Source organism: Eschscholzia californica, unplaced genomic scaffold (genome assembly GCF_041429995.1).
Source record: "Eschscholzia californica isolate CP2 unplaced genomic scaffold, dmEscCali1.0.p SCAF_3, whole genome shotgun sequence".
NCBI classification, from domain to species: domain Eukaryota; kingdom Viridiplantae; phylum Streptophyta; class Magnoliopsida; order Ranunculales; family Papaveraceae; genus Eschscholzia; species Eschscholzia californica.
This window is the reverse complement of record NW_028238420.1, coordinates 6,896,610-6,916,716: the sequence shown is the minus strand read 5'-3', so window position 1 is coordinate 6,916,716 and position 20,107 is coordinate 6,896,610. Positions and strand designations below refer to the sequence as shown.

The window sequence follows — 20,107 nt, the reverse complement described above, 5'->3', positions numbered from 1 at the left end:
ATTGTAATATCTAGTTCTCTAATTATTTCCACTTTTCGACTATGAGCTCAGTTTCCATATGTTTGGACTTTCTTACACGGACTACTTTACTATTCCTGGTGCGAATGCGTTGTCTTAGCAAAATGAAAAATAACCGATGGTTTCTCGATCCTCTATCAAAGTAGAGTATGTACCTTTAGTTTTCTCATGACAAAATTTCTGAAGTATTTATTCTAAAAGTTTCCTATTTCAATTCTTAAACCATTTCGAGTTTACTGCGACAAATGCTGGTAATGATACACTCGGACGAACTCGGTTATTTAGGAATGAACCAAACATACCGAGTTCGATTACCACTTTATTCGCGAAAATCCTAGAACATGATATCAATAAAGTTATAGCTAATCAACGAGAATAAAAGAAGATAGGAAGAGACGAAAAGTCTAAATAAATGAATTCAACAAATCTAATTATCAAACAATTTCACTTTTTTATTCTAACACATGATAATGAAGCAAGATGAAAATCGACACAAAACAAATATACACATAATCGTTTTCTGCTTGTGTTTGATCAGCAACATTTCTCCTAAATTTCTCTCTCACTATTCCAAATGTTCCTCTACTAATATGACTTCCACTATCTGATGAATTGCAATCTGGGTATGATCTAATGGCGATGTTATTTATTTCTCATCGATCGTTGAAGGAGAACTAAATGAAGATGAGTTAATCTAAACTCAGTTTGTAATAATTTGCCAACCATTTGTAACATTTTGTTGTAGGATTTGCAATGGTTTGCGAAAAGGTTACAATGGTTTGCAAAACATTTGCAATTCCATGCAGCAAGGGATGCAATGCTTCAATCCTTTGCTACACAGTTGCAGTAGTTTGCAAATCATTTGCATTGATTGGGAGCAGCGTTGCAATGATTTGCTTTGGAGCAGGGTTGTAGTAGGTTTTCAATGCTTTGAAAACTATTGCGATGCTTTGTAAATTTTACTTTCGCTATTTTCAGATTTCCATCATCAACAATAACATTTCTAAGAAATCAGAGGTTGATTTTTTTATGAAATCTTCATCATAAAATACGAGAAATTTTATTTCACTCCACACAAATCATTTTACCTTTATTTTCTCTTAAACTCGCAATCTTATTCTTTTGCTTTCTTTCCTTTTGTTCTTATGCGCATTTGGATTTCATCATATATGATCAAGAATCTCGTCGTAATCGCCATCGGTGCTTCATTATCTAATTTTAGATTAATCTTTCTAAAAAGGAAAACAAAGTTGAAGGGAAAAAAGGAGTAAAAAAAAGAGTTCTCATTAATAAGGGTAATTTACAAATTTAGGTCTGAAGCTCGTTTTGTAAATTTATGTAGTGACCAAAGACAATAAAATATTTCATGTTTTTTATGTAAGGAAATCATGTATTGTTTATATGATATTATTGTCAAAACAAGTCAGAAGTTAGTGATAATCAATTTGGTTGAAAATGTCACCGTCAAGATGTTACTCTCGCAATCATCATTAGCTACGATATTTGATATTTTTTTTATTTGGTCAAATTTTAAACAATGTAAGTTCACCGGAGTCAACATTTACAAGTAACAAATTTGTAGGTTAGGTATAGTTTTTTCTTTTACCCGAACTATAAAATTTTAAAGTTCTCAAACTTATAAAAGATCTGGGACAAAAATGTTGTGGAACTTGAAGTTTTAGAAGTTGAAGGTTCTGAAAGATGAAAATTAAGTTCTGAAAACTTTAAAGTTTTAGAATATTTTAACTAGAACATCAAAGTCCTGATATTTATTAAAACTTTACAATATTTGACATCTTCATCGTTCAAAGTAAATTTCAGGTCTTTAAGATTCCATTTTAATTCTAAGACCTTCAAAGTAGTGGACGAGATTAAAATAAAAGCTAATTTATTTTAAGACCTTAAATTTGAAATATATGACGTCTTCATCAATGTTTGATTTCCAAATATGCTTTTGTCAAGGTCTGGTTTCTAAACGAAACAAGATTTGGTTTCGTCAAAGTTCCCAGGCGAAACCAGACCTTTCGGCGAATGGGACTCCTCCCCGACGCCAGAGAGAGGAAAGAGAGAGAAGGTAAGAGGAGGAGGAGAGATAAAAGATAAGAAGATGAAAAGGACAATGAGGGGGAGGAGGAGCAGAAAGAGAAGAAAGAGAAGTAGGGGAAGAAACTAAAAAAAATTAGGGTTGAAAGTCGTCGGCCGGAGGTTAAGAGTTGACGACCTTTTACAGAAAAAAAAAGGTGATGTGGAGGGAGGGAGAGATTAGGTGGAGGAGGCATGGATAAAGGGGAGGATAGAACGGAAATAATGTGGCAATTAATGTTTTTACATTGTTTAGGATTAATTTCATTTTGACTCTAAAAGGTAATTTCATCTAGGAGGTCAAATCGAATTGCCAGATTCTTATGGAACCAAAACAGCGAATATGCCAAAAATTTGGACCAAAACAGAAGTACCCTTATTTTCTTCTACATCTTTGGTAGTTAAAACATCAAAGATTTGTGAGTAAATTTGTCTCAAAATGTTTTTACGTCAGATTTGAGGCTAAATGTTCTTAAATTTTCATAAGAAAACGAATAACACAGATTTTCTAAATTCACAAAAAATATTGTAAATCAATAACACTGAACTTAGAAGTTCTTAAAAAAGAGTTGAACCAAAAACGATAAACTTTATAGGCCATGTTTGGCGCGCAGGAATGGCGTGGGAATGGAATGTGATTGGCTTACGAGAATGGCGTGGGAATCACAATCCAGATCATTGTTTGGCTTACGGGAATGGCGTGGGAATCGTATTCCCCCGGAATGGTATTCCCCCTAAACGGGTAGCAAACCCGGGGGTGGGGGTGGGTTTGTGGTTCTCATTCCTCCGGAATCACATGTTATTAATATTTATGGACAAATATATCCTTAAAAAAATATTGGAATTACATATTCTAAAATTACGTGTCATATAAATTAGTAAACTAGAATTTTTAGATTACATCACCCGAGGTCTCTCTCTCTCTCAAACTTTTTCGGTCAGAGCAAAAGAGCATCCCGGTTCACAGGTACGTTCATGCTTAATTTTTTTAGTTTTTTTAAAATCAATCATGTCATTAGCAGGAATCACGTTATGTTGTATGATGTAGTTTGAAATTGTTCAAATAGACACCAAACCCAAAACATTAGGTGGTGACGATGAAATTGATTGAATGTAGGTAATGATTGTAGTTAATGGTGAAGACACAAGTATATAGCTTAATATTTATAATAATCAATATTATATGAAGTAGGACCTAGGTTTGACCTAACCGTTATAAATAATTAATTTTATACCAAGTACCTGTTCGTTGTGTTTGAACAAAATATGATACTTAGTTTTATTTTGAAATAAAATGAGCTAAAGTGAGCTTACTATTTGGAAGAAAATTTTTAGAGGGTACTCTGTTGAGCACATAACAGGCAGACAAAATAGCCTCCCCCCACAAGTTAAAAGGTAATCCTGAGCTTACTAGCATAAAGTTCATCATTTCTTTTAGTGTTCTATTTTTCCTTTCTGCTACCCCATTGGACAGTAAGGAGCAGTTGTTTGATATATTATGTCGTGATTCCTAAAGAATTGAGTGAAGAGATCTCTTACGTATTCTCCCCCTCTATCTGATCTAAGGATTTTTATCTTTTTATTTAGTTGATTTTCTACTTCTAGGTTGTAGGTTTTAAAACTTTCTAAGGCTTCATCTTTGCTATTTAGAAGGTAGATGTTACAAAATCTAGAGTGATCGTCAATAAAAGTTATGTAGAAGCGTTTGCCTCCTCTCGAAGGAGTTGCTTTTAGGTCTCCTAGATCAGAGTGAACTAATTCTAACGGTTCATTAATTGTTCTTTCTACGGTTTTAAATGGTTTCTTTTTAAGTTTTGCCTCTAAACAAATTTCACATTTGTCTTTTTTTCTCTTGTTTAGTGGTTGGAATGTAACCTTGTTTCATAAGACGTTCTAGAGTGGAAGAACTAAGGTAACCTAACCTACCATGCCAAACATTTAAATTGGTAGAAGTATTATGCATAACCGAGTATGCAGAAGAAAATGCTTAACTTAAATAGGCTCTCAGTACAATACCCTTTCCCCACATAGACCCCCCCTTTGGACAGAATTACTTCGTCACTTCAATTACTATCTTGAACCCTTTCTTGTTGAGAACCGAAACAGAAATTAAATTCTTCCTTATTTCATGAACGTGAAGTACATCATTCCGAATCATGGTCTTTCCAGAAGTCATATTCAGAACAATGTTTCCTTTTCCTACAATTGTGGATGAAGAGTTGTTACCTATATACAGTTGTTCTTCTGTTTTTACTGGATTATATGAGGAAAATTGTGACTTCTCTGATTAGATGTGTTTAGTGGCTCCTGTATCGAACCACCAATCTTTAGTGTTAGTCCCTAAGTTGGTTTCAGTTACCATTGAACGAAAGTTCTCTGTTTCGACTACGCGAGCAAGATTGGGTCTGGGGTGCTTGGTCGGGGGGTTAGAGTTAGGGTTTGCTTTTCTGTGTCTGCAATCCTTAGCTAGGTGACCAGACTTACCAAATACATAACATGGTTTGTTAGGCTTAGAACCAACCCTCTTGAATTTAGAATTATCTTTCTTCCGCTGGTTAGAAGCTTTGGAGTTGGTAAATTTTTTCTTCTTTACCTCTTCCACCATGTGAGCTTTAGATACAAGTGAAGCAGCAACCTCATTTTTCTATTGTTTCAGATGTTCTTCTCCAACCCTGATTTGAAGAATCAGGTATTGCATGTCAATGTCCTTCCTTTTGTATATGAGGTTCTTCTTATACTCATTCCAGCTGGGAGGTAGCTTTTCAATGACTGCAGCAACCTTGAAAGCTTCATCTATAACCATTCCTTCAGTTCTGATTTCATTTAGAATGAGCCTGAGTTCCTGAAATTGGCTTACTACCGATTTTTCATCTTCCATCTTGTAATCCAAAAATCGTCTTACTACGAATTTCTTAATACCTGCATCTTTAGAAATATATTTCTCCTGTAGGGAGTCCCATAATTCTTTGACATTCTTAGTCTGGCAGTAAATATCATATAAGGTGTTATCTAAGCAGTTAAGAATATAGTTTCTGCATAGATAGTCAGGATTATTCCACGCATCTACTGCTCTTGATCTACGAGGTTCATTTTCTCCCACAACTGTGGTAGCTGTCTCGGTTAAAACAAAATTGATATTCAAGGTTGTGAGAAAAAATAACATCTTTTGTTGCCATCTTTTGAAATTTTGGCCATCGAATTTTTCTGATTTTTCATTAGTCATCTTAAAATCCATTTTCAGTCAAATTCTAATGTTTTAGTCGGGTTTTTGTTTTGAAAATAATTTTTAAAGTCTTCAGATTGTTAACAAAATAGTCTTAAAAACCAACTAATAAAATCATAAATAAATTGAGCAATAAAATAGCAAGTTAAAGAAGACAACTTATCTTTTTGCAGAGTTTTTCTTAAATTGTAAGTGAACCAATCGGAGATAATGAACCTGCAAGTAGATAGTAAAACAGTAAGGGTGGAACAGAGTCACGAGTTAGACTCGCTTTCTTGAAGACTTTAAACGCTCCTCCTATCGTCAATTTTGGTATTGCTTTTGCAGTTTATGAACGTAGTCCCCTGGGATTTCCCCAACTTGTTATCCTATCAACTTTTACTGTCTCCAACGAGCCATGGGATCTGAACGAGCAAACCCCATCGGTCATATGTTTAGGTAAGTCAATTTCTACACTCAGCTAAAACACAATATCATAAAACTCTATATGAATTATGGAAGTGTAGAAAGCCTAACTTTAAACACTTAAAAGTGTGGGGGTGTCTGGCAAAGGTTGCAATACCTTTACCCAAAAGATTTAAAATAGGACCTAAAACTGTAGATTGTGTACTCATAGGGTATGCACAGAACAGTAGTGCTTATCGCTTTCTAGTGATAAACTCTCCCGTTAAGAGCATAAACTCAAACACGATTCTAGAATCAAGAGATGCTGAGTTTTTTTAAAACATTTTCCCTAGAAAGAGTGACACCCTCAAAAGGAAAGAACCTAAGTCTAGTCGACCTTCCACTAGTTCTGAAACTCCACTGTTAGATGATGAACCTAGAAGGAGTAAGAGAGCTAGGACAGAACATAGTTTCGGTTCTGACTTCCTCACTTTCCTGATTGAAGATGAACCCCTAACATATAGTCAGGTAATGACTTCTCCAGATGCACCGTTCTGGAAAGAAGATGTAGTAAGTGAGATGGATTCAATAACACAAAACAACACGTGGAAACTCCTTGATTTACCTCCAGGTTCTAAAACTATAGGAAGCAAATAGATTTTTAAAAGGAAAAGAAAACCAGATGGCACAGTAGAAAAATACAAAGCTAGGTTAGTAGCTAAAGGGTTCAGACAGAAAGAAGGGCGTGATTTTTTTGACACTTATTTCTCCTGTTAGAAGGATCACTTCCATTAGAATCCTAATAGTAATTGCAGCAATCTACAACCTAGAGATACATCAAATGGATGTAACAACTACTTCGCTAAATGGTGAATTAAAAGAAGAAATCTACATGGACCAACCTGAGGGGTTTGTGGTCAAGGGACTAGAGAACAAAGTCTACAAACTCATAAAATCCTTATATGGTCTTAAACAATCACCGAAACAATGGCATGAAAAATTTGATCAAATAGTATTAAGAAATGGGTTCAAGATTAATGAGTCAGATAAATGTGTGTAGACTGAATGTGTAAATGGGTGTTATGTGATTATATGTCTATATGTAGATGACATGTTAATTCTAGGCACTCCTTAGACATAATAAACCAAATTAAGGAACTCCTAATTAAAAACTTTGAAATGAAAGACCTAGACAAGCAGATGTCATCCTAGGGATAAAAGTAATCAGAAACCCTGAAGGGATTACCTTGAGCCAAACACACTATATTGAGTCTGTACTAAGAAAATTTAACCAATTCGACTCCTCACCTGCGAGAGTACCCTTTGACCATTCTTTAGTCTTAAAGAAAAACAAGGGCGAGGCAGTATCCCAACTTGAGTACTCTAGGGTGATAGGGAGTCTTATGTACATAATGAACTGCACGAGGCCAGATATTGCTTACGCGGTAAGCAGACTTAGCAGGAAAACATGTAACCCTGAGCACACCCATTGGGATGCACTAATTAAGGTACTGAGATACCTTAAATACACACTATCACATAGTTTACATTGCTCACGGTATTCTGCGGTTCTAGAAGGATACACAGATTGATGGGTCATGGAAATGTCTCATTTAAGTCGTTTAATTTAGCCAAGTTAGTCGGTTTCGAGTCTTTATTATAATAAAATGCTTGGTTTTCTTGATTAGGTGTCTTTTGCGGAGTAAGATGCGAAAAACGGTTAAAAATGAAGAAAAGATGTATGAAGGGTATTTTGGTCATTTGGAGTCAAGGACAATCTGGTAATTTGGCCAAGGTCAGTGCGTGGTTGGAAAGTAGAGGTCGAGACGAGTCCGTAGGAGAAAACGGAAGTCAAATCGGAGTCCGGACGAAGGAATAAACCAAGGTCAAAGGTCAGTCAAAAGATGTTGACTAGCGGGACAATGTCGGGTACATTTCTGGCGCGCGGTATCCAACAGACAGGTGTCGATGAGCGAAGGCTGGTATATCCAAGTCCCGTGTTTCCGCTAAGCAGCGAAACGGATCCTATAGGCGTGATCCGGTGAAGCGCGCTGCAGTTTAACTCGGTAGGCCCGATCCAACGTTTTAATCTCAGCTGGTCGTTACCGCGTTTTCAAGATCTACGGCTGCTGACAGTCCCGTGCTTATTAATTATCCCGTGGTGCCCGAAGTAGTTATCTTCCATGCTCCCGGTTCCATGTTTTAATCCTCACCGCTAGCTTCCGCGTTTTGAAGATCCGATGGCTGCTGTGAGTCCCGACCCTTATTCTTATCCCGTGTTACCCGAAGCTTCCTAATTAAAGTGCTCCCGTACGCGTGGTCCCTTCCCAACCGTCCAGATCTCGCGTGCTAATGATCCAAGGGATGCTGATTGATGCCGCACCTAACTTCATTACCCGAGAAGCACATAAACATCCGAATTTGAATCCAGCCAAACCCAGCCGCCACCACACTTTGTGCTTTAGGGTTTTCTTTTGATTTAAGCCCCTAGAATTCCCAAAGTAACCCTGCCTTTACCTTTTTCTACCATTTAACCCAACCAAAACCAAAACCCTCCTATAAATAAATCATTTTCTCCTCCATTAAAACCTAGACTTCAACAACCCTCTCAAATGGCTTCCTTACCTAATTTCTAAGCCACTTCTCTTTCTATCTTCTAACCCTAATCCCCCATTCTTTTCATCTACCTCTTCTACCATTAATAAACCTCTTCTTACTCAATCCCTCTTCTATTAAATCCATCTTTTTCTATCTTCTTCTCTACCACTATTCTTTCTTCCATTAATAGTCTTCTTCTTCTCCCTTCCATATTCTTCTATCATCTTTACCCTCTTCATCTCTTCTTTCCAACTTCTTTCTAGATCTAATTTCTTCTTTTCCTTCTTTTTCTTATTTGGGTGGCAATAAAATAGCTATTACTTGGATTTCTTGGAGTAACATTCTTGAGCATAAATGGAGCAAATCTTGGACAAATTGGAGATACATGGGGATATGGAATTTGAGCATTCTTGGTGATCTCTTTCCATTAATTTCTTAGTATTTTCATTTATTTTACAATGTCAATAAATGTTATTCTAGATTCCATGTATAGTTAATTTAGCAATTAAGGTTGTGAATGAAACCCATTTTGGATCTTTATAATACTTGTTCTTGATTAATTAAATCCTTTGATGTGCTTCAATGCCTATTGATTGTCATTTCATGTTGATGCTATAACCTTATTATCATTCATGTATTATAATTAGATATTTCATGCTTTTATTGATTTATTAGATGAGATATGCCTTTTAGATCTTGAATGATAGTGTAGGAAATTAGTTTTATATGGTAGTCAATCATACATTCTTAATTATAAAATTGTTTTATCTAGAATATCATCCGGAATCCAAATAGTTCATTATATTGGATCCCGAGTAAATACAAAAGAGATTTAAGTAATTAAGTGCTTGTTTTATAAAGTGAAATTATGTGGTGGATTTTATAACCTTAGATATCTTCTTACCTCTTTCTTCGATAGTTTAGTTAGTTTTATTTGTTTCTTTATTTTACAAATCAATCATCAATTCTATGAAGTGGGGTGTGTGTGTGTTAGTCTAAGTTAGCTAATGACATTTTGATTATGGGGCTAAACTCGCCGTCAATATCTAAAGTTACCTACCTATCTCTTGGGACGATACTCGATCTTATTTTCAATACTATAACTTGACCCCGTATACTTGCGGGAATAGACCTATTTTTAGGCCCATCAAGTTTTTGGCGCCGCTGCCGGGGATAGGTTTAGTAGTTAGGATATTGTTTGCTTGTTTTGTTCTTTGGTTTAGTGTTATTTGTTAACTTAGACGTTTTCTTTCTTTATTTTCGTAGTTTCTTATCTATTCTTTTTTTTTTTTAGGTACCACTTTAAGGGAAAAGCCAAAAAACAGGAACATAGGAGCAAAGGGGAACAAGAGAATTAGAAAGGAATCGGAAGGAAGAACGAAACGAGAGGAGCATCCGCTAGTATCGTATTCTATCTCTTTCTTTCTTACTTGTGTGTGATTGGTTGGATGAGTTTTGATTTGCATTGATAGCTTGTTTGTTAGTTCCTTGAGCATTGGGAGATCATGGCCCGTTCTTATAACGGTTGGCCATTTGATGATGATGATGAGCTTATTTCGAGGATTCCCCGCACTAACCGACCTGATATGACCTTAGGTGAATACCAAAGGATGTGTAGGGATGCTTCGATTAGTGAGGGGAATAGACCATTTGAGCCTGACCGATCTCGTATGACCCTAGGAGAATACCGATGGATGTGTAGAGATGGTCAAATTAGTGATGGATATGGTCCGACACTAAATATGTATGAGAGACCTTACAGTCCACACTATTCTGAGACCAATGATTTTAGAGGCAGGTATGATCCTAGTATGTACGGTGGGAGTTATTATCAAGAGTCTTCATTTAATTACACTTGTGAGCCTTATCATGAAGAGACTCTTGAAGATAGATCTCAATTAGAGTTTGCGAGTCGTCTGACTGAAATGATGTTACAACATGAAGAGACACAGATTCAAATGCAACAAGAGTTACAACAGAGGTTTGAGTCTCTAAATCATCAGTTTGAGTCTCTAAATCATCAAGTACAGATGATTACATCACAGTTATTAGCCGACGAGGAAGGGGTTTTACCACCCCAAACTCAAGAGGGTACTAGGTCCGATGGCGAGGGTAATACGTCATACCCTAGTACTAAGTTAAATGTCGACGAATCAACTGAGAGGACCCAAGAGCTTGAACAAACTGATAACCTTGTTGTCTCGTTTCCTCAACATGTGTCATCTCATCATGATAGGACTACATTAGACGTTGATGTTCATGGTTGCTCTACGAACAATTTTGAGAATGACACGATTCCGAACTATCCAATTTTTGACACTTGTAAGGAGTCAGTCTTAGATGCAATGCTAGGAAGGCCTGATATTATAATTGACTGCGAGGCCCCAGATGTCTTTGAGGATATTGATGACGTAGTAGTTAGAGACATGTTGGATAGTTTGTCAGACTATTTACCTAAGGAAACCATGGACCTTGACTTGGTCCCCGAGCATACTACCTTACCCTTAGAGTCTAGTTCGACTTTCCACATGATCTCAAACTCGGTTATTGATCCCTTTTGGGACATTTCAGACGTCTTTCCAAAGACGTCTATGGACATAGTGGATATTCTGTCCACTAAGCTTCCAGATGATTTTTTGCCTTCGACTGATATTTTGACTCTTCACATGTATGTCGATCCTTTTGATGATTTCTTTGTTGTCGTTCCTTCTATTTATACCTACTTAGTGGACTGTGCACCCACTAAGTTTGGGGATGGCTTGTTTTCTTTTATCGTCTCATGTGCACTTCGTATTCTTTATCTTTTTGTGAGACGATTACTATTTGTATATAGCTTTCTTTGGGTTGACTCCCAAATATTCCGTCTTTTGCTTTATGATCGTTAGGCCGATTGATGGGTCTTGATGTTTGTGGGTATCATCTCTGGAAACCCTCCACGAGACATAACTCGTGTTCTTGTGTGAAATCAAGAGAATTAAAGGCTAATTGCATAGCTCAATGCAATCGTGTATACCCGCGTTAGTGGTAGATTTTTATATGGTCATATGTTTTATGTGCTTCATTCTCATGATATTTGTTGATATTTTAGGAGCAATTCTTATATGTTTTACTTCTAAGGCGTGGTTTGATAAAGCCGCTGAAGAAGCTGAATGGATACGAAGCTATTTGAATGATATTCCACTTTGGCCTAAACCAATGCCTTCAATTCTAATTCATTGTGATTCCACAGCTGTAATAGCTAAAGCTAAAAACAACATCTACAACAGAAAGTCTAGATGTATTTGCCGAAGGCATAACTCGATTAAGCAATTGTTGGCTAATGGAGTAATTTCCATAGATTTTGTGAGATCTAAGGAAAACTTGGCAGATCCTTTGACGAAAAGATCATCGAGAGATGTTGTAAATTAGTGGTGGCCAACAGGGCGTGCCGTGCCGGCACGGCCCGTTTGGCAGCCGTGGCGTGTCAGACACGCCACGGCCACGCCAGGCACGGCTTGAGCCGTGCCGTTCCGTGCCCAGACCACAAAGGTCTGGGCACAGAAACGGCCCATGGGAACGGCTGGGCCGTTCCCGTGGCGTTTCCGTTGCGTTTCTGGCCGTTTCTGTGGCCGTTCCGTGGCGTTCTCGTGGCTCCGACCCATTCATAAATATTTTTTTTACTTGTCAAAAAAAAAGTAATAAAAGAAACATTACATTTTTTTTAAGTAAAAAATTGTGATGTACAAAAACTTTAGAGTTTATGTCATATCTTTGTTTATTTTATTGGAAAAGAGTTGTATAAAGATTCTCCACATTTACTTTATATTTTGTGGTTTAGGTGTGGGACTATATTTACCACTTTATTTGTTTATTTTTTTGAAAAAAAGTTTTAGTTTGTTTCAAAAAAAAAAGTCTAAGTAAAAAAAAATAAAGTAAACCTCTTTTGTTAAATTTAAGTATTACTTCTTTTTTTAATTCAAGTATTACTTTTTTTAATGTTTTCTCTTTTTGTAATATAAAGTAGTTGTTATGAAAATCTAACAATTTGTAGACACATTATAATATTAGTACACCCTAAGTAATTCTTAAAAATTCAAATAACTAAATTGGGCCGTTGCTAGCGTGTCGTTGTTGCTGTTTCCGTTCCGTGCCCACGGGCCGTGCCGTGTACGATCCGTTCCGTTTCGTTCCTGCGTGTCTAATGGGCCGTGTTTAACGGGTCTGGGGCTCTAAAATCCCAGCCCCGACACGGCACGGAACGGACCGTTCCGTGCCGTTCCGTGTCCTCAAATAAACGGGCCGTGCCGGTCCGTTTCCGTGTCGGCACGACCCGTTGGCCACCACTATTGTAAATGTAACATCAAGGGGGATGGGGCTAAAGCCCATATCAGAGTAAATCATCTATGACGGACACCCAACCCTGGAATTGGAGATCCCATGACCTTGGTTCAATGGGATAACTAAGTTGTAGATGATAGTTTGTAAACAATCAAAGGAGAAAACTCATACTCATCCCTATGGCAAAGAGAGTGTACATGTTCAATGTGGGGGATGAGATCTATAACCAAGTGGGGTGGAACAGGACACCCTTGATGGACTCACCAATATGAGTGTGGAAGTGGGGCCGCTTCCTATGAGAATTGGGTCATTCTCTAGAGTACTCATGAATACTAGGATATGCTCATGGTTGATAACGAGCACAACCGAATGATCTTGACAAAAATCAGAGGACTTGTGTGTGAGGTTTGTTGATCGAGTCTACAAAACAGAAGTCCAGTTCAAGAACATCATATTCACTGAACGACTAGTAATCCCAACGAACCATCACAAAGCAAAGGTTCAAGTCATAACGACACCTTTCGCTGATACACAATGCCTTATACTCTTCTCTTCTATTCAGCTCTTCTAATTTTATTCATGTGGTGGATTGTTAGTTGTGTTTGAATAAAATATGATATTTAGTTTTATTTTGAAATAAAATGAGCTAAAGTGAGCTTACTTTTTGGAGGGAAATTTTTATCCACAAACAAACAAAATACCTTGTGTACTTACAACACTTATAGAGTAAAGTAGAGAACACTTTAATCCTCCTTACTAATATAGAAATGGAAACTTTCAAACTAAATGTTTTGTCCAACATCTTTCAAAGAGAAAGTTGGGTGTAAGGGGTGGGTTACAATAGTGCTCTCCGGAGGAGAGACCCATAAATTTTTAGAGGCACCCTTACCTTAGGCACACCAATATTTCTCACTTGCACACACTCGCGGGTCGGGTCACCGAACCGACCGACCCCGACACGGACTCGGATTTGGACTCGGTCTCAGTCTCGGTCTTGGTCTACTAGAGAAATGCCTTATTTTTGTGACCTTTTTCCTCCCACTACTGGCTAGTGGAAACAATCCAGTACAAAATTTTCTCTGACTTCCTCTTCCACTACTGACTAGTGGAAATAGTCCAAGTACGTGTATACTGGCAAGTTTTTATTCACCGTTGGATCAAAACGACCTGAACCGTTAGATCAGGTTTCCTCACTCTATAAATAGAGAAAACTCCCAGAGGAAAAATACACTGAAAACAAATCTTCTTCTATCTCTCTCAGCTTTTACTCTTCTCTCTGTTACAGTTTTGTCAAGATCAGGAGATCAGAATTGAAGTTTGCTTCTTCAATTTCTGATAAGGAATAATTGAATCCTAGGGGACTACGTTCATAAACTGCAAAAGCAATACCAGAATTGGCGGTAGCAGGGGCGTTTGAAGTCTTCAAGAAAGCGAGTCTAACTCATGTCTCTGTTCCACCCTTACTGTTTTACTATCTACTTGCAGGTTCATTATCTCTGATTGGTTCACTTACTGTTTTAGAAAAGCTCTGCAAAAAGTTAAGTTGTCTTCTTTAACTTGCTATTTTATTGCTCAATTAATTTCTGATTTTATTAGTTGGTTTTTAATACTATTTTGATAACAGTACCTTCATACAACATGAACATACCTTCAACTTTGTAGGGGATGGGTCTTCTTTTTTTGTTTTCTTTTTTGTTGCAAAGGGATGGTGTCATAAATTCTACCTCTTTTACTTTCTAGTCTTATTCATAACAAGTATGCATATGATAATTGTTACTTTTAATTCATCAAAATAGCTCTGTTTTTTTTTCTGATTTCTTTGTTAGGTGCATGTCATTTACTTTCTATATAGCATTCTTCTTTTTCTGGCTTGTAGTTATTTTTTTTAATTATCGGTGCATGTCATTAAAAATTAGATGCAACAAAATAAATTGTCAATCATCTAGTTCTTACGAACAAAGGATGTCTTCATATGCAGTTATGGCTCGTCTAACCACCTCGAGAAAACAAAAAAATCTTGATTATGTTAGATAATTTGAGGTTATTATTAAATATGTTGAAGTTATTGTCAGTAATGATCGTCACACAAGTCGAACACTATTATAGGTCTTACATACTAAAGTCATCATCGACTTTTACGAATAAATTACGTAGATTGAATATGCAGAGAATGGTTTGGGATAGTGATGTAGAATACAGAGAACAATTTCGGATGGGTAGAAAAACTTTTATCATTTTGTGTAAAATGTTGCGCACTATTGGTAAAGTGCATGACACAAATGAGGTTTGTGTGGAGGAGATGGTCGCGGTAGTTGTGTATATACTTGCCCACATGTGAAGAATAGTACTATAAAAATAAGGTTTTTTCGTTCCGGAGAAACAATGAGTAGATGTTTCAATAATGTGTTAAATGACGTAATTTGGTTGCAATCAGTTTTGCTAAAAAAATCGAAGCTGTCTTTGAGAATTCAACTGATGCAAAATGGAAATGGTTCAAGGTATACATCTTATCTATGTTTTGAGTTATAAATTTTTTTTTAGGTTAGATTAAGTTAGAAATACATCTTAATCGAGTAAGTAATTAAATTTGATGTAGAATTGTTTGTGAGCTGTAGATGGTACGTACATAAGAATTAATGTGCCAAAAATTGACAAACCTCGATATCATACACAAAAGAGTGATATTGCTATCAATGTATTAGGAGTGTGTTCTCAAGATGTGCAATTGATTTACATTTTGGCTGGTTGGGAGCGATCAACAGCGGATTCTCGAGTTCTAAGGGACGCCTTATGAGAAACGGGTTGAAAGTTCCTCATGGTATAACCATATGGTTTCAGTGATTATTCTTGTGTGTTTAGTCTCACCTTGAATGAAAATTATAACTTGTAATATTTTTATTAGGTTGTTACTACCTCGTTGATGCTGGATATTCAAATAGTGAAGGATTTATTGTCCCGTATAGATGTCAACGCTATCATCTAAATGATTGGCGGGAAGGACACACACCAATGACTGCTGCATAATTTTTTAACATGAAACATTCAAGTGCTCGGAATGTGATAGAAAGATGTTTTGGATTACTAAAGCTTATATCGATTCTTCAGGACAGTGGTCTACATGGAGGGACGAATTAGCATCTAAAATGTTCAATGAGCGGCAAACATCTAGGAACGCTTAATTTCATGCCTTCCTCTTACTATTATCTTGAAAATTTTGTTATTAGATAAAAAAAATTGGTTTATTTCTTTTTCGAATTACATCGAATATTAATAATTATAATAATCTTATTTTTATTACTAGTTTGTTCATTGATGTTGGTTATTTATTTTAATTATATCTGATATACTTGTTTCTTATACATCCAGATGGCACCTCTTACTGATTTACAATCTCGCTCCAAACCAACAAAACATTTATGGCTACCTAAAGAAGATGACAAACTGGTCGAGTGTCGATCTGGTAGAATTTGTTATTGGTGGACACTGGAAGGCGAAAAATGGTTTCTGATCAGGATATCTTTCTCATCTAGAAAAAGTGACGGAAGAAAAGTTACCCGGATACAATATTAAAGGGGTGCCTCACATTGAATCACGAATTAAAATATTAAAAAAACAGACAGCAGCTATCTCAGATATTATTTCAAATGCAAGCGGGTTTACATGGAGTGATGAAGAAAAAATGATTATATGTAAAAAGGGGATTTTTGACAAATGGGTTAAGGTAAGCCCATTATTATCATTTATTAGTGTTCTTATTGAATTTATTGTGTATGTTGAGTTCTTTATTTATCACTTAAATATTTATTTTTTCAGACTCATCCATCGGCCAAAGGACTTAGAAGTAAGCCTTTCCCACATTATGATGTTTTGACAGATATATTTTTGAAAGAGAGGGCAAACGAAAAGGATGCGGGAGCACCAGCTGACTAGGAGAAATAAATTGATGCAAATGAAAATGATTCCTTCGTTGATGGTGTTGATGGGTTTCATGGTGAAATCAATAGGGAATGTGATTCTGAAGCATCATTTGCTAACGAGGAAGAAACCCCTAACCCTAGTACAACTCAACAACAACAACCTCAAACTCTAATAAGAGGAAACGTTTCCGAAAATCAAATGAATTCGTAACGAGTTTGGAAAACATTGCTAGTTCCATTGAAAAAATTGCTGAAGGAACGATGGAATATATGGATAAGATGGTTGTAGCTCTTACTCATAACAAAAAAAAAAATGAAACTGCAACCAAAGTGGTAGCTGAGTTATCCAAGTTACTAGAAGGATTGGATTACGATCAATTGCTAGAAGCAGCAGATATCCTCAATAGTGACTCTTCGAAAGCAGCTCTTTTCTTTGCACTGCCACCTCAATGTCGTCTATATTGGGTTCTTAGGCTACTTGGAAAAAATAGGCCCTAGATATAAAAAATTATTTAGTCTAGTTTTTTTTTGTGGATTTGGTATTAATAAGTACTATTTAGGTTTATAAACAAAATTTTATTTTAGATAAATTTTTATTTAGGTTTATGAGCAGAATTTTATTTCAGATAAACTTTTATCAAGACCTTTATTTATTATCTTTAAATTCTAACCCTTTGGTGTATCGTGTTATTATTTCATAACTACGAATTTGAATAAAAAATATTGATTTTAATACATAACAAAGTTAATGTGTATTTTATGTAGTTTAAGTAAGGGTAAAAGTTAACTTTTACAAAAGTTTACATTCTCATTCCTATACAAACCAAACACCAAGTTAGGAATCCATTAAGAATTGAACTCTTATTTCTAGACGAACCAAACATTAAACTAAGTAATCTGATCCCCAGGAATCTCATTATAATTAAGTCTTAAATAAAATTCTGAAAGAATAACACGGAACTTGGAATTTCTCAAAATAAATTTTAAACCGTTAAAAGGTAAAAGTTGCAAAAGAATAAGGTGAATAATCCCCACTAACCGATGTTGCATTTTTTTTGTTGTTGAAACAAATAAAGATAACAGAAGTAAGATAAAAAGGCGTCGGATAAATCTTGAACGGAATGCCATGTGCGGCTGTAGAGGTTTCTCTTGCCCCATTTTGCCAATTTGTCTGCTAGATCATTGTGGTTTCGAGGAGTGCACGAGAATATAATGCTTTGGAAATTGTTCCTGAGAGTGGTGATCTTATCCATATGCTTCTCAGATTGCCAGTTGATTGTTGTGTTGTTGTTGTGGAGGAAGCGAATTAGGATTTGGTTGTCGCTTTCAATATGGATGTGTCGGATTTTTAATTCTACGGTCCATTGCATGGCTTGTAAAATGGCTTGGCATTCGCATTCTTCGGCAGTTTGACCTCTTATTGTGTCTGCTAAGGCTGCTATAAATTCTGCTTTCTCATCGTGCATAATGCATCTGATGCCTGCTGGGTCTGAAAAGGATGGGAAGGAGGCATCCACATTAATTTTGAGGAATGGCGCTTCAGGTGGAGTCCAGTTGGTCAAGATGTTGTTTTCTGTATTGGTTTTTTCATATCGAACTAGTGATTGATCCTTGTATTTTAGTAATAACCTACATTAAAGATTGTTCTATCGAGGAAAATAATTTGTCGCATCTAGCTTTCCAAATAAACCATAAGATTTTAGCGTAAAGGGTTACCTTCTCCGTTTCCAAATATTTTCATTGAAGCATCCAGTCTCTAAGGTTGATGATATTTTCTGTAATAATATTGAAATGAAATCAGATAGGACGAGCGTAACAACAATTAAGTAATACATGAGTAATGGTTTCGTTGTTATCGCAGTAAACACATTTGTAAACGTTATCGATGAATTTACCAATTTTGTCTCGCACTGGTAAGCTGTTCGCACAACATTTCCAAAGAAATAGTTTAATTCTCGGAATCGTAGGTATAGTCCAAATAAAATTCCATTCCATTGTTTCATACTCATAGTTAGGGGTGGGAATCGGGCGGGCGCGGACGGGCTCGGGCAAAATGAGCCGGGCTCGGGCGGATCGGGCTCGGATAAGCCGAGCCCGCGGTAGGGAGTCGGGCGGATCGGGCCGGACCAAACACGCAATATTGGTGCCCATAGCCCGTCCGAGCCCGGCTGCCCGAGCGGGTTCCAACGGGCTCGGGTCGGACGGGCTCGGGTTACTTTATTGAAAAATAATAATAATCAATTTGCTTCACCAACCCAAATTAGGGCTTCCCACTAAACCCTAATTTGCTTCAACAACCCAAATTAGGGTTTTCCCACCAAACATAATTAGACAATCACCATCAAGAACTTCAATATTTGTATGATAAAGCTTACATGGATGAACTTAAACACTTAATTTTTTACAATGTTCTGATTTTAAACCCATACATCATAAAATAACATATACATCAAAATCAGTAGGTAATGGTTCTTCAAAGAATACTGCAGTTTTTGCTGCCAAAAGTCCTTTGCCACCCTTCCCAGCCATTTCTTCCCTACTAAAATCTTCAGAAAAAGAAAGTAAAGATGAGAAATTTATTCACCCAAACCCTAATAGAAAGAAATCTAACCAATAAATAACAGAACTAAAAAAAGGACCTACCTTTTTTAGGTTAATTCGTTTCTTGTAGATGAAGAAACACAAATATACAAACAGATCAAAATATAAAGCCAAGAAAAACGTTTTTTTTCCTCATTTTTCATTTATCTTTGTTTAGATCGGGAACTGTAGATGCACTTTGATGAACAAAATAAAACCCTAAAACCAAATCCCGTGAAAAGAAGGCTTGATCTATCAAAAAAACCTTCAAAATATGATAGAAGGAGAAAGGGGAGAGAGAGTGAAGTTGGGATTTCTATTCAAAACCAAAGAATACTAATAGAATCATTGTCTCATACTCTCAATCTTTCATAGATATAACTTAATGAAGGAGATAGAGAGGGAGAGAGAGGCAGAGAGAAAGTGGTGGAAAGAGAGGCAGAGAGAAAGTGGTGGAAAGAGAGGCAGAGAGAGAGGGGCTGTAAAGATTAGGGTTCTGTCTAAGAATCCTATTTATAGGATTAGGGTTGCCGGGCTTATTTTTTAATCGGGCTCGGGTAGCGGGCGGACAGTATAGGGCGGGTATCGGACGGGCTTATCGGGCCGGGACTCGGATTTGAGTCCCTGTCCGAGTCCCGGCCCAATAAGCCCGATTTATCGGGCCGGGTTAGCCCGGCTCGGGTAGGCAACGGGCAGCGGTCTCTAACGGTCCGGGCCGAACGGGCCGGACCCCGGGGTCCCGGACCGTTTTCCCAGCCCTACTCATAGTGGTTGGTTCTCAAGTAGTGATACATAGATCGAATAGTGAATTTACCTGATTTGGTTAATGTCACATTTCATAGAGTCTTCTTGTTGTACATGTAGGTTAATACTAAGAATAACACTGCATATATTCCTGATAAAATATTGAGTTATAAAATTCATATTTCATTCGTTATTAGCAATTAATTGTGCCACAGTATTAAGGGAACAATTTCTCTCGTTGGTG

At 36.7% G+C, this 20,107-nt stretch overlaps 1 protein-coding gene across 1 annotated transcript; it reads right to left on the bottom strand.

Annotated features, from left to right (window-relative positions):
• Positions 1-4,744: 4,744 nt before the first annotated feature.
• LOC147548050 (uncharacterized) lies at positions 4,745-5,335 on the bottom strand. Its single transcript, XM_086667981.1, has one exon. It carries the CDS (start codon positions 5,333-5,335, stop codon positions 4,745-4,747), a length of 591 nt encoding a protein of 196 aa, XP_086524107.1.
• Positions 5,336-20,107: the final 14,772 nt, after the last annotated feature.

Coding starts and splice junctions, on each gene's coding strand:
- LOC147548050 (XM_086667981.1), bottom strand. CDS start 5,335: ATGGATTTTAAGATGACTAATGAAAAATCAGAAAAATTCGATGGCCAA.